This window comes from Erythrolamprus reginae, chromosome 9, assembly GCF_031021105.1.
Source record: "Erythrolamprus reginae isolate rEryReg1 chromosome 9, rEryReg1.hap1, whole genome shotgun sequence".
NCBI classification, from domain to species: domain Eukaryota; kingdom Metazoa; phylum Chordata; class Lepidosauria; order Squamata; family Dipsadidae; genus Erythrolamprus; species Erythrolamprus reginae.
Genome location: NC_091958.1, coordinates 54,500,501 through 54,526,742, shown reverse-complemented (window position 1 = coordinate 54,526,742; position 26,242 = coordinate 54,500,501). Strand labels below are relative to the sequence as shown.

The window sequence follows — 26,242 nt, the reverse complement described above, 5'->3', positions numbered from 1 at the left end:
TATTGCTCTCCTATATCTCCTATACCTTTCCTCTATTCCTATATCTCTTCTTCTATTCTTTCATTGATATGTTCTATTACTAGTCTTCGGAGAGGGGCAGCATACAAATCTAATAAATTATTATTATTATTATTATTATTATTATTATTATTATTATTATTATTACTACTATACCTTCTTTTCTATTCTTTCTTAGATATATTTTACTATGAGTCTCCACTATAACCTTCATCATGTATTTTATTATGTGTATATAGATATATACCCACTAAAACCCTCATTGTGTATTGGATAAAATAAATAAATAAAATAAAAAATAAATAAATAAATTCAATGGAATGCTAAATCCTAAAGCTGGAAGAAATGTTCCTGTAGACAGGAATCATGCATAGCATGTCAGATTCGGAGTTCGTTCACACTCTTATACAGATAATCTTTGGTAATTGACAATAGCAATGGCATAGCAATAGCATTTAGACTTGTATACCGCTGCACAGTGCTTTACAGCCCTCTCTAAGCCGTTTAAAGAGAGTCAACTTATTGCCCCAACAATCTGGGTCCTCATTTTACTGACCTTGGAAGTATGGAAAGGCTGAGTCGACCTTGAGCCTATTGAGATTCGATCTGCCAAACCTCTGGCAGCCGGTGGTCAGCAGAAGTAGCTTACAGTACAGTACAGTACTGCACTCTAACCACTGCACCACCAAGGCAAGGCAAGACCTTGCAGATGACCCTCACTGTGTGAAAGATCTTGGAATACTCCTATCGAATGACCTAAGTGCCAAATCCCCTGCAACAACATCGCCAAAAAGACTTCAAGAATTGTTAAACTTAATCCTACGTAGCTTCTTCTCTGGTAATATCACACTACTAACCAGAGCATACAAAACATTCGCCAGACCAATCCTTGAATACAGCTCATCTGTCTGAAATTGACACCGCATTTTCGGCATAAATACATTAGAAAGCGTCCAGAGATACTTTATAAGAGGAGCCCTCCACTCCTCTATTCGCAAGAGAATATCTTACACAACCAGACTTGAAATCCTAGGCTTAGAAAGCTTAGAACTACTTCGACATGGTCTAAAATCTAGCTCATAAAATCATCTGCAACAACGTCCTACCTGTCAACGACTACTTCAGCTTCAACCACAACAATACATGAGCACACAACAGATGCAAACTCAAAGTAAACCGCTCCAAACCTCACTGTAGAAAATACGACCTCAGCAACTGAGTAGTTGTTTATTATTAATATTATTATTATTATTATTATTATTATTATTATTATTATTATTATTATTATTTATTAGATTTGAATGCCGCCCCTCTCCGTAGACTCGGGGAGGCTTAAAGCAATGATAAAAACAATATATAATAACCAATCTAATAGTTAGAGTCTAAAATAACAATAATACATTTAAAAAGGCTAAAAAGCAAGACAATATATAAAAAACATACATACAGTCATATCATACATAAAAAACTACATAGGGAGATGTTTCAATTCCCCCACGCCTGACGACGGAAGTGGGTTTTAAGGAGTTTACGAAATGCCTGGAACTTACTACTTGACTCTATAGTTTTGTCACCAACCCCCCAAAAACTTTACCCTTAGACTGTCCACTGTTGACCTCACCCGATTCCTAAGAGGTCAGTAAGGGGCGTGCATAAGTGCCCCAGCATACCTACCATCCCTCTCTTAATGTTTCCCTCTTATTAGTACTGATCTCATGCATATAAATAGAGTTATATCTATGTGTACCACCAATAAGTACTTGAAAAAATAAAATAAATAAATAAATAAATAAATAAGTAAAATAAAAATAAGTTAGCTGAACGATACCAATCAAAAGAGTATCTAGAAACATATAGAAAGATAGAAACATAGAAGATTGACGGCAGAAAAAGACCTCCTGGTCCATCTAGTCTGCCCTTATACTATTTCCTGTGTTTTATCTTAGGATGGATATATGTTTATCCCAGGCACGTTTAAATTCAGTTACTGTGGATTTACCAACCACGTCTGCTGGAAGTTTGTTCCAAGGATCTACTACTCTTTCAGTGAAATAATATTTCCTCACGTTGCTTTTGATCTTCCCCCCAACTAACTTCAGATTGTGTCCCCTTGTTCTTGTGTTCACTTTCCTATTAAAAACACTTCCCTTCTGAACCCTATTTAACCCTTTCACATATTTAAATGTTTCGATCATGTCCCCCCTTTCCCTTCTGTCCTCCAGACTATACAGATTGAGTTCATTGAGTCTTTCCTGATACGTTTTATGCTTAAGACCTTCCACCATTCTTGTAGCCCGTCTTTGGACCCGTTCAATTTTGTCAATATCTTTTTGTAGGTGAGGTCTCCAGAACTGGACACAGTATTATTCCAAATGTGGTCTCACCAGCGCTCTATATAAGGGGATCACAATCTCCCTCTTCCTGCTTGTTATACCTCTAACTATGCAGCCAAGCATCCTACTTGCTTTTCCTACTGCCCGACCACACTGCTCACCCATTTTGAGACTGTCAGAAATCACGACCCCTAAATCCTTCTCTTCTGAAGTTTTTGCTAGATAAGAAGATTGAGATTCTAAACCAGGCAGATCTAGGAGAATCCTGAATTTCTCTCCATTGTTCTTTCTACTTCTTGGGGTTCCATTTTACCTTATCCCGGAGGTCTTCTGCATGGCGGATCTCTTCCTGGAGGTTGAAGATCTTATTGACCAACTCTTGACGATCTTCAAGAGCTTCTTTGCGGTCGTGTTCTAGGATATCCAAAATGGCTTTGTCAGAGTCTGGCAATTTTGGCTTCCCAGCCTGTAGTAAAGAAGCAGGAACAGGTAGCGATTGAGTGGGAAAACGAAAGAGTGTTACGGACAGATTAAGAAGGGGAAGAGGTTCTAATTTGAGATGCCCTCGGTGCAATAAAAGATGAAAAGAAATAAACCAGGATTGCGGGTCAATGTTTTAGACCAGGGGTTGGCAACCCATGTGGCTCTTTCATCCCTCTCCAGCAGCTCCCTGTCACTGATCAACTCCACAATTGATGGGGCTTTCGGTTGGAAAGATAGAGGAAAAAGAATGCCGTACTAGGAGGAGACTCTATGGTTGGGGAACTGGACTTCTGGTTGGCAGAGGAAGAAGGACCTATGCTAGGAAGAGACTCTATGGTGCAGGAACTAGCTCCATAGTTGAATGGGGGTCTTCCGGTTAGGACCTTTGTGGCTCTTTGAGTGTTTAAGGTTGCCGACCCCTGTTTTAGACCAAAGTTTTCTGCTGATCTTTCTGTTACATCCCAAGTTTGCAAACTTGGATGGGATGAGCCAAGTGACAACGTTAGTAGCAATCAATCTGCATTTTTTCCACAGGATCGTGACGCCACTCCTACCTGGTCACATGGCCATCAAGACACACCCACCCAGTCACATGACCGTCAAGACACACCCACAAAATCAAGCCATGCCCACAGAAGTAAGCCACATGGATAATTGAATGGATAACATCATCATAAATTTGGAGAGCCACCTCCTACACGATTCCCTGAAATACAGCCTGTCAACCCATTCATTCAAGGATGCCATTTAAATCATAAAGAGCTTTGTTTGTTTGGGGTTGATATAGGAATCAAGCACTGGTGATTTGTTAACAACGTGGACTCAAGACCACGAATGAAATTGTTAATGTACGAGCAGAGTAATCCAAGGTTGTGCACACAGAGAAATGTTTAGATTGAGATTAGTTGTGAATAACTACTCAGCCACACACAGATATACTAACTTGAATTAAAGTTTACTTTGAGAAATAACATCTTCAGATAAACAGTCTAAAGCCATACACATAATAAGTCAGAATAACAATCCAGATATTATTATTATTATTATTATTATTATTATTATTATTATTAATTAGATTTGTATGCCGCCCCTCTCTCTTACCATTTGTCTTTGTCATAATCACCAAACAAAGATATCAAGAACTGAACACATTTTAGCTAATATACCTAACTACAATACAGAGAGATTGCAGAGAAAATGCAGAGCAAACCCAACAGTGAGTAGCGAAACAAAGAAGAAACAGAGAGCTGTAAACTCTTGCTCCCTCTTGTGGCAGTCTGCAATACATGCAGCCAATATATTGCCAACCCAACATTTAAGCCACTCCCACCCAGTCACATGACCATCAACCCACGCCCACAAAGTCAAGCCATGCCCACAGAAGTAAGCCACACCCATACAAGTCACGCCCACAGAGTGGCAGTAAACATTTTTGGAACCCATCCCTGATCCTTCTCAATTCCTGTACTTGCCCATCCCAAGTTGCAAAGCTATATCTTAGATCAGGGGTCCCCAAACTTGGCAATTTTAAGACTTGTGGACTTCAGCTCCCAGAATTCTCCAACCAGCATAGCTGGCTGGAGAATTCTGGGAGTTGAAGTCCACAAGTCTTAAAATTGCCAAGTTTGAAGACCTCTGTCTTAGATACTCAGATATGAGCCAGAAAAAAATAAATTGCTCACCTGGATTATAGACTGCAGCTCCTGAATTTTGGTCTTCAACACCTCATTCTCGTGCTCCAGTTCAAAAACCTGTTCTTTCTTCGGACGGTTTTCGATATCGTTCTTGAGTTTCAGAGACTGGTTCCTCTCCAGCTTGCATTCTTCCTCCACTTTATTCAACTTGTGTTTCAGCTTGTCAATCTAAGGTAGCCCCACGGAGAGCCAAGATAAACAAAGAGGTATCAGTCATCAAGTACGTCCTGTCTTCGGAAGAAATCTTTGCTCCATATGGTGTCATCAACAACCTCGCTTCCATCTGTTGAGATGGTCTCCAAATCGAATTCCCCAAGCCATCCCCAGTGCTTTCAAGGCAGAATGAAGGACTCTGGTTAATTTTCTATAAGAACATATTGCGGAGACAGGAATAATGACTCCAACAACAGTTTTGTTAGTGAACAGCAAGTGGGAGAAATGACAGAGTCAATTTTAAAGCCATTTCAGACATTATTCAACGGGGCTAAAGAATGCAGGAGAGACCCAAAACATGTCATTAGTAGCTAGATGAAGCTTTTCTTCACTGAGTTCTCCAAGTTAACTTTCACGATCAAACACGGAGGCAACAATTGTCAGAATTCCCGAGTGCTGAAATCCAACCCATTTGTCTGTTCATGAGCTGTGGAAAAACTCTTGTTTCTAGTCTACAAGGTCCTATTCTACTGAGTTACTATTCAACATTACTTCTGAAGATCTCTAACAATTAGAACTAGACGCCTTAAACATGATCTAAGTATTGCCCACAAGATCATATGCTGCAACATCCTGCCTGTCAACAACTACTTCAGCTTCAACCGCAACAACACAAGAGCACGCAACAGGTTCAAACTTAATATCAACCGCTCCAAACTTGACTGTAAAAAATATGACTTTAGCAATCGAGTTGTCGAAGCGTGGAACTCATTACCAGACTCAATAGTGTCAACTCCCAACCCCCAACATTTCTCCCTTAGACTCTCCATGATTGACCTCTCTAGGTTCCTAAGAGGCCAGTAAGGGGCATATATAAGTGCATTGGTGTGCCTTTCAGCCCTTGTCCAATTGTCTTTCCTTATATCATATATCATATATATTCTCTCCCTATCTCTTATATCATATATATTCTCTCCCTCCCATCTACTTCTCTTCTTTTTTACTTTCTATCTTTATATATATTACTTAATGCCTATTCTCTTCCATATGTATTGTATATTGGACAAAGAATAAATAAAATAAATAAAATAAATAAACACAAGAGCACGCAACAGGTTCAAACTTAATATCAACTGCTCCAAACTTGACTGTAAAAAATATGACTTTAGCAATCGAGTTGTTGAAGCGTGGAACTCAATACCAGACTCCGTGGTGTCAACCCCCAACCCTCAACATTTTTCTCTTAGACTATCCACGGTTGACTTCTCCAGATTCCTTAGAGGTCAGTAAGGGGCGAGCATACGTGCACTAGTGTGCCTTCCGTCCCCTGTCCAATTGTCTCTCCTATATTTTATATATCTTTTCTTCCATTCATACATCTTTTCCTCTATTCTTCATTGATGTATTGTATTCTCATATCTCTTCTTTTATCCCTTCCCTGGTATTTACTACTACACGTTTTTATTCTCCTTAACTTTCAATTTGTATTGGACAAAATAAATAAATAAAATAAATAAATAAATGAGCTATGTTGGTTTGAGATTGGATCTGGTGTCACTTATTTGGATACGTCATGTGTGGGAGTTCACTGGAGAAAACAATTAGATTTGGAAGGGTTAGCGGTAAAAGGAACCCAGGCCATCAAAGAACACCATGGCTGGAGACCGTCAAAACTGCCCCGATTTCTGACCCGATTCCTAGAAACCTAGGAAAGATCCACCCTGTATTCCACTGCAGCCTGCTAAAACCGGTGATCGGGTCCAACATTAGGCTACATACACAATCGCCTGCTCCCCCTGTAGCAATACAGGGGAAACCCACTATGAAGTGAAAAAGATTTTGGATTCCCTCATTTTCCGGGGTAGAAACATAGAAACATAGAAGATTGACGGCAGAAAAAGACCTCATGATCCATCTAGTCTGCCCTATGGACTCAAGACCACGAATGGAATTGTTAATGTACGAGCAGAGTAATCCAAGGTTGTGCACACACAGAAATGTTTAGATTGAGATTAGTTGTAAAGAACTACTCAGCCACACACAGATATACTAAGTTGAATTAAAGTTTACTTTGAGAAATAACATATTCAGATAAACAGTCTAAAGCCATACACATAATAAGTCAGAATAACAATCCAGATGTTACCAAGTACATAGTCTCTCTTACCATTTGTCTTTGTCATAATCACCAAACAAAGATGTCAAGAACTGAACACATTTTAGCTAATATACCTAACTACAATACAGAGAGATTGCAGAGCAAACCCAACAGTGAGTAGCCAAACAAAGAAGAAACAGAGAGGGTGACTCAGAGAAAGCTATAAACTCTTGCTCCCTCTTGTGGCAATCTGCAACACCTGCAGCCAATATATTGCCAACCCAACATTTATGGATACAGTCCTAACAGAAATGATCACCTAATGCCAAGGGGGAACCCAATGTTCTCAAGAACTTCCTCTCACCTGGAGCTGAAGGTCTCGGCTTCTCATCACGGCCATGTTCTTCTCCTCGCTGAGCTGGGCGTACCTCATTGCCAAGTTGTAGTTCTCATCCTTCACTTTGATCAATTCATCGTTGTAGTTGTTCCTCTCTTCTTTCATCTTGTTGTATCTCTCCTGGAACGTGAGCAGCTCGATCTTGTTGAGCTTCAGCTGCTTCCTCTCGTCTTCCATCTGGCGAGATTTGGCCAGGAGCTCACAGCGCTGGGCATCCTTCGTCTTGACCTGCTGCTGCAGCTTTATGATCTCGTTCATCAGGAAATGAGTGAGGCCCTCGTGTCCCTCTTCTACTACGATGAAAACAGAAGAAAGACACCAGCACAACGTAAGTCATCACAACAAGTGGAAGGTGGTGAGTAGCAGGAAGTATTCCACATGAAGCTCAATATTCTGGTCCAGAGTTGGTACTCAGCCGGTTCAGAGCGCTTTGCCCAAACTGGTAGTATAATAATAATAATAATAATAATAATAATAATAATAATAATAATAACAACAACAACAACAACAACAACAACAACAACAACAACAACAACAAAAATTATTATTATTATTATTATTTATTACATTTGTATGCCGCCCCTCTCCGAAGACTCATAGGGGAGCCTGCCCATCTGCCCTCCGGTCTATTTCATCCTATTTAGGCCTGTTTTTGAGGCCGGGTTCATTCTGGAAGGCATGCCACAACATGAGGAACTGTATTAAGGGGTTGTGGCATGGCATCTACTGCCATATGAGTCCCAGCGACTGGTGAGGTCCCATCGAGTCGGCCTTCTCCAGGTCCTGTCAACTAGACAATGTTGCTTGGTGGGGCCTAGGGAAAGAGCCTTCTCTGTGGGGGCCCCGGCCCTCTGGAATCAGCCCCCCCCAGAGATTTGTACAGCCCCCACCTTCCCTGCCTTTCATAAGAGTCTTAAGATTCATTTATGCTGCCAGGCTTGGGGCGATTAGATCTCAGCTCCCTGGCCGATGAATGTTTGTATGGCTGTTGTCTGAATGGGTATGGTTGATTTTTTCAACATCTGGGGATTTTAGATTGTTGCTTAGTTTTAATTAATTAATTAAATTAATAATAATAGAAACATAGAAACATAGAAGTCTGACGGCAGAAAAAGACCCCATGGTCCATCTAGTCTGCCCTTATACTATTTTCTGTATTTTATCTTAGGATGGATATATGTTTATCCCAGGCATGTTTAAATTCAGTTACTGTGGATTTATCTACCACGTCTGCTGGAAGTTTGTTCCAAGGATCTACTACTCTTTCAGTAAAATAATATTTTCTCATGTTGCTTTTGATCTTTCCCCCAACTAACCTCAGATTGTGTCCCCTTGTTCTTGTGTTCACTTTCCTATTAAAAACACTTCCCTCCTGGACCTTATTTAACCCTTTAATATATTTAAATGTTTCGATCATGTCCCCCCTTTTCCTTCTGTCCTCCAGACTATACAGATTGAGTTCATGAAGTCTTTCCTGATACGTTTTATGCTTAAGACCTTCCACCATTCATAATAATAATAATAATAATAATAATAATAATAATAATAATAATAATGATAATGATAATAATGATAATAATGATGATGATAATAATAATAATAATAATAATAATAATAATAATAATAATAATAATAGTCTACGAGTCTACGGAGAGGGGCGGCATACAAATCCAATAAATACTAATAATAATAATAATAATAATAATAATAATAATAATTTATTAGATTTGTATGCCACCCCTCTCCGAAGACTCGGGGCGGCTCACAACAACAATAAACAATGCAGTACAAATCCAGTAATTAAAACTATAGCTAAAAACCCACTATCATTTAAAAAACAGTCAATACTACCCAATCATAACCACACCTAATTAATTGGATTTAGGTATTGCATTCTGTTGTTTGTTTTTATATGCTGTAAGCCGCCCTGAGTCCTCAGAGAAGGGCAGTGTACAAATCTAATAAATTATTATTATTATTATTATTATTATTATTATTATTATTATTATTAAATGAGTCTACAGAGAGGGGCAGCATACAAATCTATAAATAATCATTATTATTGTTGTTATTATTATTATTATTAATTAATTAAAACTAAGCAACAATCTAAAATCCAATAAATAAATAAATTTGAAAGGTTGAGAACCATTGCCCTGGATTGGTTGTATTGAACAGCAGATTCCCCCAAAGGTGAACCCCACTTACCAACGATAGTGGAAAAACGCCGCGTGGGCTCCTTCCCTGTCACTAATTTGTAGAGTTCAGGATAGTAAAATTCAAGGCTCTCCAAGAAAACCACGTAGCCCCTCTCCCCCTTTGTGTGAAGGATGTCCAGGAGACGACCTACAACGAGGATAAACATAGACCTGGTTACTGGAACAGAGAATTTCACGTTGAAGATGAAATTACAAATGAGATAACAAGACATGAAAATGGCACAAGAAGAATGATTGCAGCTGTATAACATGTGAAAAAAAAATACAGTGGTACCTCTATTACAAACGTAATTCGTTCCGTGACCAGGTTTTTAAGTACAAAAGTTTGTAAGAAGAAGCAATTTTTCCCATAGGAATCAATGTAAAAGCAAATAATGCGTCCGATAGAAGAAACCACAGGGAGGGTGGAGGCCCTGTTTCCTCCCAGGAGATTCCTAGAGAGGCCCCACGGAGGCTTTCCCCAGCCTTTTCCAACCCTGTTTCCTCCCAGGAGATTCCTAGAGAGGCCCCACGGAGGCTTCTCCCTGCCTTTTTCGGCCCTGTTTCCTCCCAGGAGATTCCTAGAGAGGCCCCACGGAGGCTTCTCCCTGCCTTTTCCGGTTACAGTTTCAGAGGTTCGGTTTTGTAAGTGGAAAATGGTTCTTGAGAAGAGGCAAAAAAATATTGAACACCCGGTTCTTATCTAGAAAAGTTTGTAACTAGAGGCATTCTTAGATAGAGGTACCACTGTATTTGAAATGCAATCTGTAAAATTACCTTTTTTGCAGTGCCAACCAAAACAACTCAAAAGAATGTGCCATTTTTTAAAAAAATACCTGCAGAATATCAAGGCAAGACAGAAGAAGCCTTATGCGTAACATTTAGCAGAACTGATGCTCTGCATATAAACCTTCCAGAATTTAATACCATTTGTTTAAACACCAAATTGATATGCTGTCCTTCTGCTTAAAAATTAACATTTAAGGTGGCTTTTACAGTTTCCAAGAATAAAATAAAGGCAATTGTAATAAAACCCGAATGATAAACTAATTGACCTTTAAAGGCTTAGCTAAAGAGAGAATAAGTACTGTGTCTCTAAGGAAGGCTGGTGAAGCGGTCTGAAACGCTTACTCCGTGTAGTAGCTCAATCGCGCCAACATGGTCCCCCCCCCCCCCCGCCCAGGCTGGATAAGATTAGAACTGTATACTGTGTATAGAAACATAGAAACATAGAAGACTGACGGCAGAAAAAGACCTCCTGGTCCATCTAGTCTGCCCTTATACTATTTCCTGTATTTTATCTTACAATGGATATATGTTTATCCCAGGCATGATTAAATTCAGTTCCTGTGGATTTACCAACCACGTCTGCTGGAAGTTTGTTCCAAAGATCTACTACTCTTTCAGTAAAATAATATTTTCTCATGTTGCTTTTGATCTTTCCCCCAACTAACTTCAGATTGTGCCACACTGTTCACCCATTTTGAGACTGTCAGAAATCACAACCCCTAAATCCTTCTCTTCTGAAGTTTTTGCTAACACAGAACTGCCAATGCAATACTCGGATTGAGGATATTGTGAGTTGCTACCCAGATGGTGGGGGGGATGTTGTTCCAGTAGCAAAAATGGACCTGTGTGGACAGCTCCAGCTGACCAGTTGGTGGCCATGCATGTCAGTGATTTTTACTGATGATTTGACAAAAATTGCTAAAAATTGCCAAAATCTCACGTTCGCACGCATCCTCAGGTGAGATGTGCTTCTTGCATATGCTTAGGAAACAAATCTCACTATAGCGCGCTCGGCTGGGGTCGCAAAGCGCCATGGGAAGCGGCAGTAAATGGAATCCACCCAGTCAACGAAGCAGTGGAAGTGATGTGCCGGTGCCTGGAGGCTGTTGGGGCCTGGATGGGTGTCAACAAGCTCAAACTCAACCCAGACAAGACGGAGTGGCTGTGGGTCTTGCCTCCCATGGACAATTCCATCTGTCCGTCCATTACCCTGGGGGGAGAATTACTGACCCCCTCAGAGAGGGTTCACAACTTGGGCCTCCTCCTCGATCCACAGCAAACATTGGAACACCATTTTTCGGCTGTGGTGAGGAGGGCGTTTGCCCAGGTTTGCCTGGTGCACCAGTTGCGGCCCTATTTGGACTGGGAGTCATTGCTCACAGTTGCTCATGCCCTCATCACCTCGAGGTTCGACTAGTGCAACGCTCTCTACATGGGGCTACCTTTGAAAAGTGTTCGGAAACTTCAGATCGTGCAGAATGCGGCTGCGAGAGCTATCGTGGGGCTTCCTAGATTCGCCCATGTTTCTACAACACTCCGTGGCCTGCACTGGCTGCCGACCGGTTTCCGGTCACAATTCAAAGTGTTGGTCATGGCCTTTAAAGCCCTACATGGCATTGGACCAGAATACATCCGGAACCGCCTTCTACCGCACGAATCCCAGCGGCCGATAAGGTCCCACAGAGTTGGCCTTCTCCAGGTCCCGTTGACCAAACAATGTTGTTTGGCGGGCCCCAGGGGAAGAGCCTTCTCTGTGGCGGCCCCGTCCCTCTGGAATCAACTCCCCCCGGAGATTAGAACGGCCCCCACCCTCCTTGTCTTTCGCACGTTACACCCACCTACATCGCCAGGCATGGAGGAATTAAGACATCTCCCCCAGGCTTTCTTATATTTTATGTTTGGTATGTATGTGTTGTATAGTTTTTAAATTGTTGGGTTTTTTTAATGTAATTTTATTATTAGATTTGTTCCATTGTTATACTGTTTTTATTGTTGTTGTGAGCCGCCCCGAGTCTTCAGAGAGGGACGGCATACAAATCTAATAAATTGAATTGAATTGAATTGATTGTGCTGGCAATATTTCTGGAGATAGCTGGTTTGATATCGTGGTTACTTGGTGTTCTCTGGGGTTGGTGGTTTGCCTTACCAGCTCGGTTGATTTTGGAGAGGAGCATCGGGGAGTTGAGGACCTCATCTTCATCTTGCTCATCCAAGACTTTGCACTGGCGCAGGTATGGGGTCAACTTGGCAGGGTTGATGTAACGGGTCAACATGTGGCGATTGCATTCGACGTTTTCCCATAGAGCTTCCTCTTCGTCCTTCAGGGTTTCCAAACACTCGTCCATTTTTGCAAAGCTGTAGAGAAAAAGGAAAGAGAGTTTTGGTCCAGAAATATCCCACATTTTGTCCTTGCAAACTTCCAACACTCGTATTCACTTTTCTTTTGAAAAAATAAAAAGCACCATTTGCATGTTATTTTTCCCCCCTCCCTTTGAAATGAGTATTTTTGGGCTGCAATTAAGGATGGCCATTCATTAATTTTTTACAAGCGGTTTTCCAACTATGATCTGAAGTGCACTTGCTAGATATTGCGTCTCTTTTCTCAAAATTGCACTGCCGAGGAGCAACCTCTTTTTCCAGCCTTTTTTTTTTTTTGCTTTTCACTTAACAGGGGGAAAAAAAGGCTAACCTAAATAGCAGGAGACTTACAAAGATAACCTAGAAAATCAACTTTATGCAGGAGGCCCCTGAAGAACGTGGGGAGTATCTTGTATTTGGACAAGTGGCGTGCAAAGCCAGGAGATTGATGCCACAAGCCAAGATAGCTCAGAGAGCTGGGTTTTGTGGACAAGGAGGGTCTTGGAAGGATGGTTCCCAGCCCTGTGTCCCCAGTGCAGCAAAAAACAAGGCCGCCCAGTTGTGAACTAATACTGCACTGCCCCCAAAGCAGGAGCCATAGGGAGAGAGAAGGAGATGCTTCACGTAACTCAGCAAACGTCAAGCTGGAAAGAATTGAAGGGATGGGAAGAGAAGAGATGGAAGGGATGAGATGGGAGGGAGGGAAGGGAAGAGGAAGAAGCGAGGAAGGAAAGTGAACAGAAGAGAAGAGAGAAGATAGAAGGGAAGAGAAAGAAGAGAAGAGAAGAGATGGAAGGGAAGAGAAGAGGAAGAGAAAGAAGAGAAGAGAAGAGATGGAAGGAAAGAGAAGAGGAAGAGAAAGAAGAGAAGAGAAGAGATGGAAGGAAAGAGAAGAGGAAGAGAAAGAAGAGAAGAGAAGAGATGGAAGGGAAGAGAAGAGGAAGAGAAAGAAGAGAAGAGATGGAAGGAAAGAGAAGAGGAAGAGAAAGAAGAGAAGAGATGGAAGGGAAGAGAAGAGGAAGAGAAAGAAGAGAAGAGATGGAAGGGAAGAGAAGAGGAAGAGAAAGAAGAGAAGAGATGGAAGGGAAGAGAAGAGGAAGTGAAAGAAGAGAAGAGATGGAAGGGAAGAGAAGAGGAAGAGAAAGAAGAGAAGAGATGGAAGGGAAGAGAAGAGGAAGAGAAAGAAGAGAAGAGATGGAAGGGAAGGGAAGAGAAGAGGAAGAGAAAAGAAGAGAAGAGATGGAAGGGAAGAGAAGAGGAAGAGAAAGAAGAGAAGAGATGGAAGGGAAGAGAAGAGGAAGAGAAAGAAGAGAAGAGATGGAAGGGAAGAGAAGAGGAAGAGAAAGAAGAGAAGAGGTGGAAGGGAAGAGAAGAGGAAGAGAAAGAAGAGAAGAGATGGAAGGGAAGAGAAGAGGAAGAGAAAAGAAGAGAAGAGATGGAAGGGAAGGGATGAGATGGGAGGGACGGAAGGGAAGGGAAGAGAAGAGCCAGAAGCGAGGAAGGAAAGCGAACAGGAGAGAACAGAAGAGAGAAGATAGAAGGGAAGAGAAAAGAAGAGAAGAGAAGAAATTAAAGGCAAGGGAAGAGATGGAAAGGGGAAGGAAAGGGAAGGGAAGAGGAGAGAAAAGATGGGAGAGAATGGAAGGGAAGAGAACAGAAGAGAAAAAAGAGAAGAGAGAAGATGGAAGGGAAGGGGAGAGGAGAGGAGAAGAGAAGATGGAAGGGAAAAGAAGGGAAGGCAAGGCAAGGGAAAAGATAGAAAAAGGAAGGGGAGGGATGAGAAGAGAAAAGATGGAAGATAGGGAAGAGAAGAGAACAGAAGAGAAAAAAGAGAAGAGAGAAGATGGAAGGGAAAGGAAAGGAAGGGAAGGGAGAAGAGAAGGAAGTAGGAAGAGAAGAGAAGTGACAGGAGGGAGTGAAGGGAAGAGAAGAGAACAAAAGAGAAGAGAACAAAGGAGAAGAGAAAGGAAAAGATGGAAGGGAAGAGAAGATAAATCCTTCTCTTCCCTCCAAGTACTATAATTAAACACACAAGGAATTTGTCTCCAGTGCAGAGGTTCTCAGTGTACATGCAAAGCGACGCCATCATCATGATACTAACAAGAAGGGTTAGTGGAGAAGGTGAAAAGGATATTAGAACATTAGACCGTCCTCTCTACGTTCTCTCTCGCTGTCAATTCTTCCTGACACCGCTCTGACTCTCTGATCGATAGTTAGAAACGAAACAGGCCAGTGACTCACACTTGCTTGGAGCAAGTACCGTGTTGGCATTTACACAGAGGAGGGGAAAAAGAGTCAGAAGAAGATAAGTGAATGGAGGCAAGGAAGATCACCCAGGGCCAAAGAAAATATATCCACTGTTGATGCAGCTGTGGTCGTAAGCACCGGGGAGGTGATGCTAAACAGCCTCGCTCCAGCCCTGTGGTTGTAACAAATAAATGAAATGTAAGAATGAGAAATTATGGCTTGTGTTGACATCCATTCCAAGCAGAAAACCCACCTCACCATCAGCTGGTTATCTTACAGAATCCACCACCACTTTTTTTTTTTTGCTGCAAATTATTAATACCGTATTTTTCAGAGTGTAAGAAGAACCTTTTTCCTCCCTAAAACAGGCTGATCATTTTGGTGTGTAACTCTGAATGTAGCTTCCCCCCCCCCCCCAGTCCTAACTAGCTGCCAACGATCTTCCCAGCTCTATCTATCTATCTATCTATCTATCTATCTATCTATCTATCTATCTATCTATCTATCTATCTATCTATCTATCTATCTATTTATTTATTTATTTATTTATTTATTTATAGAAACATAGAAAATTGACCGCAGAAAAAGACCTCCTGGTCCATCTAGTCTGCCCTTATACTATTTCCTGTATTTTATCTTGCAATGGATCTATGTTTATCCCAGGCATGTTTAAATTCAGTGACTGTGGATTTACCAACCACGTCTGCTGGAAGTTTGTTCCAAGGATCTACTACTCTTTCAGTGAAATAATATTTTCTCACGTTGCTTTTGATCTTTCCCCCAACTAACTTCCAGGATTGTGTCCCCTTGTTCTTGGGTTCACTTTCCTATTAAAAACACTTCCCTCCTGAACCTTATTTAACCCTTTAATATATTTAAATGTTTCGATCATGTCCCCCCCTTTTCCTTCTGTCCTCCAGACTCTACAGATTGAGTTCATGAAGTCTTTCCTGATACGTTTTATGCTGAAGACCTTCCACCATTCTTGTAGCCCGTCTTTGGACCCGTTCAATTTTGTCAATATCTTTTTGTAGGTGAGGTCTCCACAACTGAACACAGTACTCCAAATGTGGTCTCACCAGCGCTCTATATAGCGGGAGCATAATCTCCCTCTTCCTGCTTGTTATACCTCTAGCTATGCAGCCAAGCATCCTACTTGCTTTTCCTACTGCCTGACCACACTGCTCACCCATTTTGAGACTGTCAGAAATCACCACCCGTAAATCCTTCTCTTCTGATGTTTTTGCTAACACAGAACTGCCAATGCAATACTCAGATTGAGGATTCCTTTTCCCCAAGTGCATTATTTTACATTTGGAAACATTAAACTGCAGTTTCCATTGCTTTGACCATTTATCTAGTAAAGCTAAATCATTTACCATATTACAGACCCCTCCAGGAATATCAACCCTATTGCACACTTTAGGGTCATCGGCAAATAGGCAAACCTTCCCTACCAAACCTTCCCCTAGTATTATGTATTGGACAAAATTTATTTTGTCCAATACATAATACACATTGAAGAGAATAGATATGTAATAATATAAATAAAGGAAAGAATAGAAGAAAAGATATAAAAGTATAGGTGAACATATTTCAAAGGAAGAAAAGATAAATAAGATAAGGAGAGGCAATTGGACAGGGGACGGAAGGCACACTGGTGCACTTATGCACGCCCCTTACTGACCACTAAGGAACCTGGAGAGGTCAATCGTGGATAGTCTAAGGGAAAAATGTTGGGGGTTTGGGGATGACACTATGGAGTCAGGTAATGAGTTCCACGCTTCGACAACTCGGTTGCTGAAGTCATATTTTTTTACAGTAGAGTTTGGAGCGGTTAATATTAAGTTTGAATCTGTTGCGTGCTCTTGTGTTGTTGCGATTGAAGCTGAAGTAGTCATTGACAGGTAGAGCGTTGATCATTGTTTCATTGTTATTCTCTGAGAAGAATATTTTCCAAGCCCTAAGTCTTTGCAGGGTATTTTTCATTGCTCTACCTGCTCTGAATAAGTTTCTTTCCAGCCAGAATCAGGCGCTAAACCAGAATCGACCGAGTATCAGCTTCTATATTGTCCTATCCGCAAACACAGGATCATGATTATGTCCAACAACCAAGGAGGCGTTGCAAATCTCGTCTTACCCTCTGGGACAGGTTTCTGCTAAACCCTCACGTAGTCTCGTGCCTGGATTATTTCTACCATCACAGCTTCCAGCAGCCGATGTTCAAACCGCCCTCCCTCCTCCCCCTCCCGTGGATGTAAAAACCTTCCCTAATCCATCATTTCTCGCCATCCTATTTTTTACAAGCCATGGTTTGCTGGATAAACAACAGATGGCTGGCTCTGCAGCCCTGTCATTGGGTAACTCCTGTGTTTGTGGCTAGGACAATATAGAAGCTGATACTCAGTCAATTCTGGTTGGTTGGGATATTGATCCAAATAAAACAGCCATCTTGGTGGGGACAGGGAATAGCTACCATATTTTTCGGAGTATAAGGCGCACCTTAGTTTTTGCGGAGGAAAGTAGGAGAAAGAATCTGTTTTTCAGGTATTCAGCTGGCTAGCACCCTCACCTTCAGCTCATTATTTTATCCCCTGGTTAGGGATTTAAAAAATACCTTATTCAGAGAGAATAACAATTTATTTATTTATTCATTTGTCCAATACACAATACATATGGAAGAGAATAGACATGAAGTAATATATATAAAGATAATATGTAAAAATAGAAGAGAAGATATATGAAAGGAAGAAAATGTATCTGATATATGAGATAAAGGAAAGACAATTGGACAGGGGACGGAAGGCACACTGGTGCACTTATGTACGCCCCTAACTGACCTCTTAGGAACCTGGAGAGGTCAATCGTGGATAGTCTAAGGGAGAAATGTTGGGGGTTAGGGGTTGACACTACGGAGTCTGGTAATGAGTTCCACGCTTCGACAACTCGATTGTTAAAGTCATATTTTTTGCAGTCAGGTTTGGAGCGGTTAATATTAAGTTTGAATCTGTTGCGTGCTCTTGTGTTGTTGCGGTTGAAGCTAAAGTAGTCATTGACAGGCAGGACATTGCAGCATATGATTTTGTGGGGGTTAGGGGTTGACAATGAAAGAGCTTGCAAGCCAGTACAAGTTGGGAACATCATTAGCACCTGGAAAGAAACATTCGGAGCAAGTAGAGCAATGGGGAAAAAAAAAATATTATTTGGCACTTTAAGAGAAGAAGATGTCAGCCAGATTCTTGAGTGTGTGTGTGTTGTTGTTGTTGTTGTTAAGAGAAGCCTTGTCCTTCTGCTGTTCATCTTCATTCTGTCCGGTCATCTTAAAGTTCTCGCTTGTCTCTGTCCCTCTCCCCTCTTCTCCTTCCTTCTCTTATGCAACCCCCCCCCTCCTCTGCCTTCGCCTTAACCGACCAAATGAGAGTTTTAAACAGCTACAGCATACATGGGCTTTGTCACACTTGTTCCCGCAGCCTCTGATTTGAGTGCCACTTCAGGGATGACACAAAATTGTCCCAAGTACCCGAGTGTCATGGAAACCTCCTGCCATCATTTTCTCGACTGCAGATGTGAAGTTAGCCCATGTGGGCTGACGGGGGAAATAAAGACCAGGGTTCACCTGTGCAGGCTTTGAAAGGTACAATAATTGTACATTTGAAATTGCACATCAAATTGTAGCAGGGACACAGAGTTTGCTGTTCGTTGCCCCCCTTTGTACAAAGTAATCTTAATTTTGCAGGGCGGTTTGGAGTTCTTGGGGCTCCCTAAGTTTGGTTGTCTTCATGCAGATGTTTCGTTACCCAACTTGGTGACACGATCAGGGGTAGAAGGGAGTGAGGTTTGCACAGTGAAGGAAGAGCGGGGAGGAGGAGGACTGTGGGGTCTTTGCAGCGAAGGGTTGTTTGTCTTCGGCGCTACCGGTGAGCTCTCCAAGACCAGCGCAGGCACATGAGATTTGGCTTTAACACATGTACCGCAAACGAAATCTCACTGGCATAAAAATCGAATAAATAGTTGGTTTGTTTCATTGCCTTTCCTGCCCTTAATATCTCTCGTGGCTAAAGGAAACCAGGATTCACTCCAAGTTCTGTACCCAAATTATACAAATTATCCCAAAATAAGGAAAGAAAAGACAACATAAGCACAATTTCTGCAAAATGTACGTCTGGTCTTTTTGATCGCCGTAAAGATGAAACAACGGCTTGGTGGTGGCACCTTCTGGATGAATAATAAGTTTGGGGAAATCATTCATAACTCTGCTCTTGTCTCACACACTCCTCCTTTGCCGGAAACCAGTCGGTCACCCTAGCAAAACGAAGCCGACGGAGGAAATGAGTAGAAATGTCAGTCAACGACACCCCCAGTTTATCGAAGGGAGGCTGTGCAAAGGGAGAATGAAAGGAAGGGAGGTTTGGGCCAAACCCTGCTTATCTGTTTGTGCGTAACAAGGAAGCGAGAGTGTTGCTGTGCCAATAAGCCAACAACAGACAAAGCTCTGCCTTCCTGTGTCTGAACACAAAACCACCCAGACGTCGGCAGAGATTCTGTCATCTGGGTCCTGGTTCTCCCAAAGGTGTTTTTTCAAGGGGGCAACTGGACTTCTTTTTTCCCCTCCCTCTGAAGACGTGTTGCTTCTCATCCAAGAAGCTTCTTCACAATTTCTTCTTAGAAACATAGAAGATTGACAGCAGAAAAAGACCTCCTGGTCCATCTAGTCTGCCCTTAGACTATTTCCTGTATTTTATCTTAGGATGGATCTATGTTTATCCCCAGCATGTGGATTTAACAACCACGTCTGCTGGAAGTTAGTTCCAAGCATCTACAGGAAGGAAGGGTGGTGGAAGGAAGGAAGGAAGGAAAGAAAGAATGGAAGAAGGGAGGGTGAAAGAAAGTAAAGAAGAGAGGGAGGGAGGAAGCAATCAAGGAAGGAAGGAAATGAGGGAGGGAGAGGAAGGAAGGAAGGAGAAGAGAGAGAAAGAAAGAAAGAAATGACAGTGGAAGGATGGAAGGAAGGAAAGAAGGGAAGGAGGGAAGGTAAAAGAAAGGAAAGAAGAGAGGGAAGGAGGAAGCAAGCAAGGAAGGAAGGAAAAAAGGGAGGGAGGAAGAGAGGAAAAAGAAGTGAGGGGGTGGGAGGAAGGAAAAGAATGAGGGAGGGAAGAAAAAGAAGAGGGAAGGAGGGAGAAAGACATGAATGAAAGAAGAAAGGTTGAAGTAACCTTGTCCATCCCAGAATACCTCAGACCTGCACATCAACCATCCAACCAACCAACCATCCAGAAGACCATCTATTTGGAGGAGGCTATTCTTAATTAACATAAGGACCCCTCCCCACACCTACCCCACCCATTTGGAGGAGGAGAGAATGTTTAAGCTGTCTTAAACAACAAAAAATTAACATAATCCAAACTTCCATGCCATGAATTCAGACAGGAATGGACATTTTTCGTTAGATATCAAGTACCCCCCATGGTTTGATCGTTCTGACATCTCATTCTTCTCTCTTTGCGAGCAAGGGAGGGGTTGGATGGCAGCCGAATAGAGCGGCTAAATTTATATTTGGGAAGCGAAAGTGCCTGATATATTTTTCTCAAGAAAATCTAAATTCCAGAGCCGAGCGCCGAGCCCTGTTCTTCAGCCCAACCAGCAAAGCGTTTTCTGTTCTGACATTAATCTTCCAACATCGTCGACTGATCCCATTCACTGGGGACATGAGCAGTGCACACCATGGAGAAACAAACCAAGATATTAAAGAAGAAACCGTGGCCTGTAGAGGAGCACATCCCAGCTTCTGCACATGCTGTGTGTTCTGAATCTAAACACTGAACATAAACACCCTAGAAAATATCCAGAGATACTTTACGAGAAGAGCCCTCCACTCCTCCACGCGCAACAGAATCCCCTACGCAACTAGACTCACAATCCCAGGTTTAGAAAGCTTAGAACTACGTCGTCTTAAAACACGACCTGAGCATAGCCCATAAAATCATCTGCTACATCGTCCTTCCTGTCAATGACTACTTCAGCTTCAACCACAACAACACACGAGCACACAACAGATATAAACTTAAAGTGAACCACTCTAAACTCCACTGTAGGAAATAGGACTTTAGTAACTGAGTAGTTGATGCATGAAACTCACTACCAGACTCTGTAGTATCATCACCAAACCCCCAAAACTTTACCCTCTTAGACTATCCACTGTTGACCTCTCCCGATTCCTAAGAGGTCAGTAAGGGGCGTGCATAAGTGCATAGAAACATAGAAGTCTGACGGCAGAAAAAGACCTCATGGTCCACCTAGTCTGCCCTTATACTATTTTCTGTATTTTATCTTAGAATGGATATATGTTTATCCCAGGCATGTTTAAATTCAGTTACTGTGGATTTATCTACCACGTCTGCTGGAAATACTACTCTTTCAGTGAAATAATATTTTCTCATGTTGCTTTTGATCTTTCCCCCAACTAACTTCAGATTGTGTTCACTTTCCTATTAAAAACACTTCCCTCCTGGACCTCATTTAACCCTTTAACATATTTAAATATATTTAAATGTTTCGATCATGTCCCCCCTTTTCCTTCTGTCCTCCAGACTATACAGATGGCGTTCATGAAGTCTTTCCTGATACGTTTTATGCTTAAGACCTTCCACCATTCTTGTAGCCCGTCTTTGGACCCGTTCAATTTTGTCAATCTCTTTTTGTAGGTGAGGTCTCCAGAACTGAACACCAGCATGCCTTCCATCCACTGTCCCCAATGTTTCTCTCTTATTAGTATCATGCATATAAATATTATATCTTTGTATACCACCAATACGTACTTGACAAAACAAATAAATAAAATAAATAAACAAACCTACAGCCGCCCTTATAGGAAGAAAAGATACGAGCATTATTCATACCTTTCGCTTATGCATCGGAGAATGGGACCTTATTAAAACAAGCCTTGTTTCAAGGACTCTGGAGAAGGCAGCACCTTTCTAAGGTTTGGAAACAAAACGGAATCAAACTGGGTTTGCATTTGGAAGCAGAAACGCCAGGCCATTGTAGAGACATCATAAGGACTAGGAAAATGGGAGCAAACCTGTTTGTTATGAAAACTGCATAGATCTATTAATGAGTGACCAGCAATTGAGCTGAACACAAAGGAGCCTTTTTGTAATTTTTTTTTAAAAAAAACACACTTTAAGACCCGAAGATAATCTCTATGGATGTCCTCGGTGTGTGGATGTGTGTTTGTGTGTGCATTTTCCAAACACACACACACAACTTTCGACCATTTGTATACCGAGCCCGCCTGCCTTTCCCTAATAAAATGCAAATGTCCCAAATAAACCCACCAGCCGTTAACCCAAATTGAAAGCGAAATGTAAAATACAAGGGGGTGGAGAGTGGAGGGGAAAAATACCTGCGGTTCACTAGATTTCAGCAGGTGTGTGTCCTTCCTGGGGGATTAAATCCCACCTGTAACATGCACCGAACGCTTAACTTCTTTCCAAAACAGGGAGAATTGTCACCTTGCCCGCAGGGGAGAGAGGCAATTAGAAAGGCTGCTGAGAAAATAGTAGGGGAGAGAGGAGGAGGTGGGATCAAGCCCTTTTCTGCTCTGAACTTCCTCTCTGCTAATTTGCAACAAGCAGTAATACAACTGGAAAGTCCTATTTGCAGCCCATTCCTTCACCTGTCAGGATGGGGCGTCTCTGCCAACAGACAAGGCAACACCATCGCGCATCAATTTGAGATTTCCACACCGACAAAATGCTGAATTCTCTTGGCCTTACTTACGAGGGTCGCCCAGAAAGCAATGCGCCACATTTTTTTTTCTCAGCCTACAGTAACTGTGCGAATGCAAAACTTTAGATAGACATTATTTGAATTTGTCAGGAGTGCGTGTGTAAATTTTGTGTTACTGCAGACAGGTAGCGTAGCTGCAGCAGTGTTTCGAAACGGCGTCTGTAACTGATGTATGTTTACAAGCAGCGTGTCGTCATTGAATTTCTCCCTGCGGAGAAAGAAACTGTTGGGAATGTTCACCAATGTTTGTGTGCAGTTGATGGAGAATCTGCAGTCGACAGAAGTACGGTTAGTCGTAGAAGACATTTTGAGGATGACGAAAAGGGGATTCGCAGAGTGCAGAAATGGCTTTGTGACCAGAACCAGGAGGGGTACCGACACCGCCCTTGTGTCTCGCTGGAGGAAGGCCATAGAACGGGACGAAGATTACATGGAAAAAATAGGGAGTGTAGAAGAAACATTTTATTTATTTATTTATTTTGTCCAAAACACAATGAAGGTTACAGATGATATCCAAAATCAAACCCAAATCCAAATCCAAACCCAAGTCCAAATCCAAAACCAAATCCAAAATCAAATCCAAATCCAAATCCAAAATCAAATCCAAATCCAAAATCAAATCCAAATCCAAAATCAAATCCAAATCCAAAATCAAATCCAAATCCAAAATCAAATCCAAATCCAAAATCAAATCCAAACCCAAGTCCAAATCCAAAACCAAATCCAAAATCAAATCCAAATCCAAAATCAAATCCAAATCCAAAATCAAATCCAAACCCAAGTCCAAATCCAAAATCAAATCCAAAATCAAATCCAAAATCAAATCCAAATCCAAAATCAAATCCAAATCCAAAATCAAATCCAAATCCAAAATCAAATCCAAATCCAAAATCAAATCCAAATCCAAAATCAAATCCAAATCCAAAATCAAATCCAAATCCAAAATCAAATCCAAAATCAAAATCAAAATCCAAAATCAAATCAAAATCAAAATCCAAAATCAAACCCAAACCCAAACCCAAACCCAAACCAACCAACCCTCTACCGTACTGGTCACTTCCCTTCCTTAAAAGACCCTAAATTTGTCCCTTCTGGTCAAACCCATATAGGGGAAAGAAGGAAAAAAAATTACAGGATGGGCAGTAGCGCCTGGGAAAAATCTAACATGAGAATGCGCACCCAGGCGGAGACATAAAGAGAAGCGAGATTTCAGATCCGATCTGGGTATTTTTCAAGATTAAAATTAGCTCCGGGCATGCAAATTAAGCTAATAGGATAATAATTTTAATAGCTCACTGCAGAGATGCGAGTGCCTCAATTTAAAGGGGCTTCAGGAGTTGCAAACAAGATGATGAAAGGTTCACATTTAATTACAGCTTTCATCTATGCACATGTAAACACGCAAACAGACACACAACCTTGCTGTTGTCACACAAAAGGACGGGAATTCTGCTCGTAGAGAAAATTCTGCTTTTGAAATCCACACAGACTTTTCTGGAGGGAAAAAAACAGCTAAAGGGATGTGATTTGGTTTACAGAAACAAGAATCTAGAATTAATTAATTTCCCTTTTCTGCCAGACGCCGAGATGGTGAGGTTTGGCTTTCTCACAGCTAATTTCTTAGTTTATTTACTTGGGAAATCCCAAGATTAAAACTCTGAGAACGCAGCCCAGCTCAAATTGTGTTAATGTAACACAAAAGCAAACTAAGCCAGTTGCTGCAGGAGCATGCACAATCAATGAATTTAAATATTTAAAAAAAACACTTCACAAGCAGCTTACAATGTCTGCAATCTGTATAATCTATTTCATTTCATTTATTCATTTGTCCAAAACACAAATACATAGGAAGAAAAATAGACATGTGATAATATAAATGAGGGTGAACTTAGAGGAGAAGATATATGAAAGGAAGAGAATATATAAGATAGGTGGAAGAAAGGAAAGACAATTGGACAGGGGACGAAAGGCACACCAGTGCACTTATGTACGCCCCTTACTGGCCTCTTAGGAACCTGGAGAGGTTCCTATATAATTAAGAATTTTAGAATAGAATAGAATAGAATTTTATTGGCCAAGTGTGATTGGACACACAAGGAATTTGTCTTTGGTGCATATGTTCTCAGTGTCCATAAAAGAAAAAGAGACATTTTTCAAGAATCATAACACTTAATGATTGTCATAGGGGTCAAATAAGCAATGAAGAAACAATCAATATTAATAAAAATCTTAAGGATACAAGCAACAAGTTACAGTCATACAGTTCTAAGTGGGAGGAAAAGGATGATAGGAATGATGAGAAAAACTAGTAGTAATAGAAGTGCAGACTTAGTAAAAAGTCTGACAGTGTTGAGGGAATTATTTGTTTAGCAGAGTGATGGCGTTCGGGGAAAAATGTCCTTGTGTCTAGTTGTCTTGGTGTGCAGGGCTCTGTAGCGACGTTTTGAGGGCAGGAGTTGAAATAATTTGTGTCCAGGATGTGAGGGGTCAGTAAAAATTTTCACAGCCCTCTTTTTGACTCATGCAGTATACAGGTCCTCAATGGAAGGCAGGTTGGCAGCAACTAATTAACAACTTGGTCATTGATACTATATTGTATTGTATTGAAATTTAAAGGTATGTGAATTTGTATTTTTGTAAGGTATGGAGAAAAAATAAATAAAAAATTGAGGAGAAGCCACTCAAGGAACTCAAGAATTAAATAACAAATAACAACAACAGAGTTGGAAGGGACCTTGGAGGTCTTCTAGTCCAACCCCCTGCTTAGGCAGGAAACCCTACACCGCTTCAGACAGATGGTTATCCAACGTCTGCTTAAAAACTTCCACTGTTGGGACATCCACAACTTCTGGAGGCAAGCAGTTCCACAGACCCACCGTTCTGAATTCAAGGACCCTACCTTCAAACTCCGCCGGAAGTCGACTGATCACTGTGTCTCGTAAGCGGAGGAGACCCAGCTTCTTCTCCTGGCCCACTTGAAGACCCCCTTCCCCAGCTGCTCCACAGATTACTTTATCTCTCCCGCAAGCGATGCCAACTTCCGCCTTTCCTCCTGCCTTGTGGGTCTCCCTCCGAGGCACAGGGCACCGTGGGGCAACGCAGCATGATTCCGGAAACATCCGCCTCCTCCTCTCTCGCGAACCTTTGCAGACCTGGGGCCTATTTATAGCAGGAAGGGAAGGCCCAGGCTGCTTCACTTCCCCTTCTCTTCGGCTCTTCAGAGGCAGCTCACAGCACAGTTCCTCCTACGAGAAGCAGATAGGAAGTGTTGGGCAGAAGTCCTCTCCTCACCTCTACGGGAGGAAAAGAGCTAAGAGGGGTGGACATCCTAATGCGGCCAAAATTGGGTTGTGGGTTGAGGAGGAGGACGTTGGGAGGATGTCAATTCCATCTGTCCATCCATCACCCTGGGGGGGGGGGGATCATTGACCCCTTCGGAGAGGGTCCGCAACTTGGGCGTCCTCCTCGATCCACAGCTCACATTAGAGAAGCACCTTTCATCTGTGGAGAGGGGGGCGTTCGCCCAGGTTCGCCTGGTGCACCAGTTGCGACCCTATTTGGACCGGGAGTCACTGCTCACAGTCACTCATGCCCTCATCACCTCGAGGCTCGACTACTGTAATGCTCTCTACATGGGGCTACCTTTGAAAAGTGTTCGGAAACTTCAGATCGTGCAGAATGCAGCT

At 41.8% G+C, this 26,242-nt stretch overlaps 1 protein-coding gene across 5 annotated transcripts in view; it reads right to left on the bottom strand.

Moving 5' to 3' along the window:
• Window positions 1-25,695, bottom strand: part of CARD11 (caspase recruitment domain family member 11) — a 54,952-nt gene extending 29,257 nt beyond the window's left edge. Inside the window, exons 1-6 of one of the 5 annotated variants that reach the window (XM_070761321.1) lie at window positions 25,456-25,695; window positions 12,310-12,518; window positions 9,385-9,522; window positions 7,144-7,466; window positions 4,517-4,696; window positions 2,665-2,817 (exon numbers count right to left, since the gene is read on the bottom strand). In XM_070761321.1, the coding sequence (XP_070617422.1) occupies window positions 2,665-2,817; window positions 4,517-4,696; window positions 7,144-7,466; window positions 9,385-9,522; window positions 12,310-12,508 (993 nt within the window). In that variant the 5' untranslated portion in view covers window positions 12,509-12,518; window positions 25,456-25,695. Of the gene's footprint in view, window positions 1-2,664; window positions 2,818-4,516; window positions 4,697-7,143; window positions 7,470-9,384; window positions 9,523-12,309; window positions 12,519-21,664; window positions 22,091-22,170; window positions 22,260-25,455 lie in introns of those variants that run through there. The other 4 variants (XM_070761320.1, XM_070761319.1, XM_070761318.1 and 1 more) reach the window with 4 other exon arrangements.
• Between the last annotated feature and the right edge of the window lie 547 nt (window positions 25,696-26,242).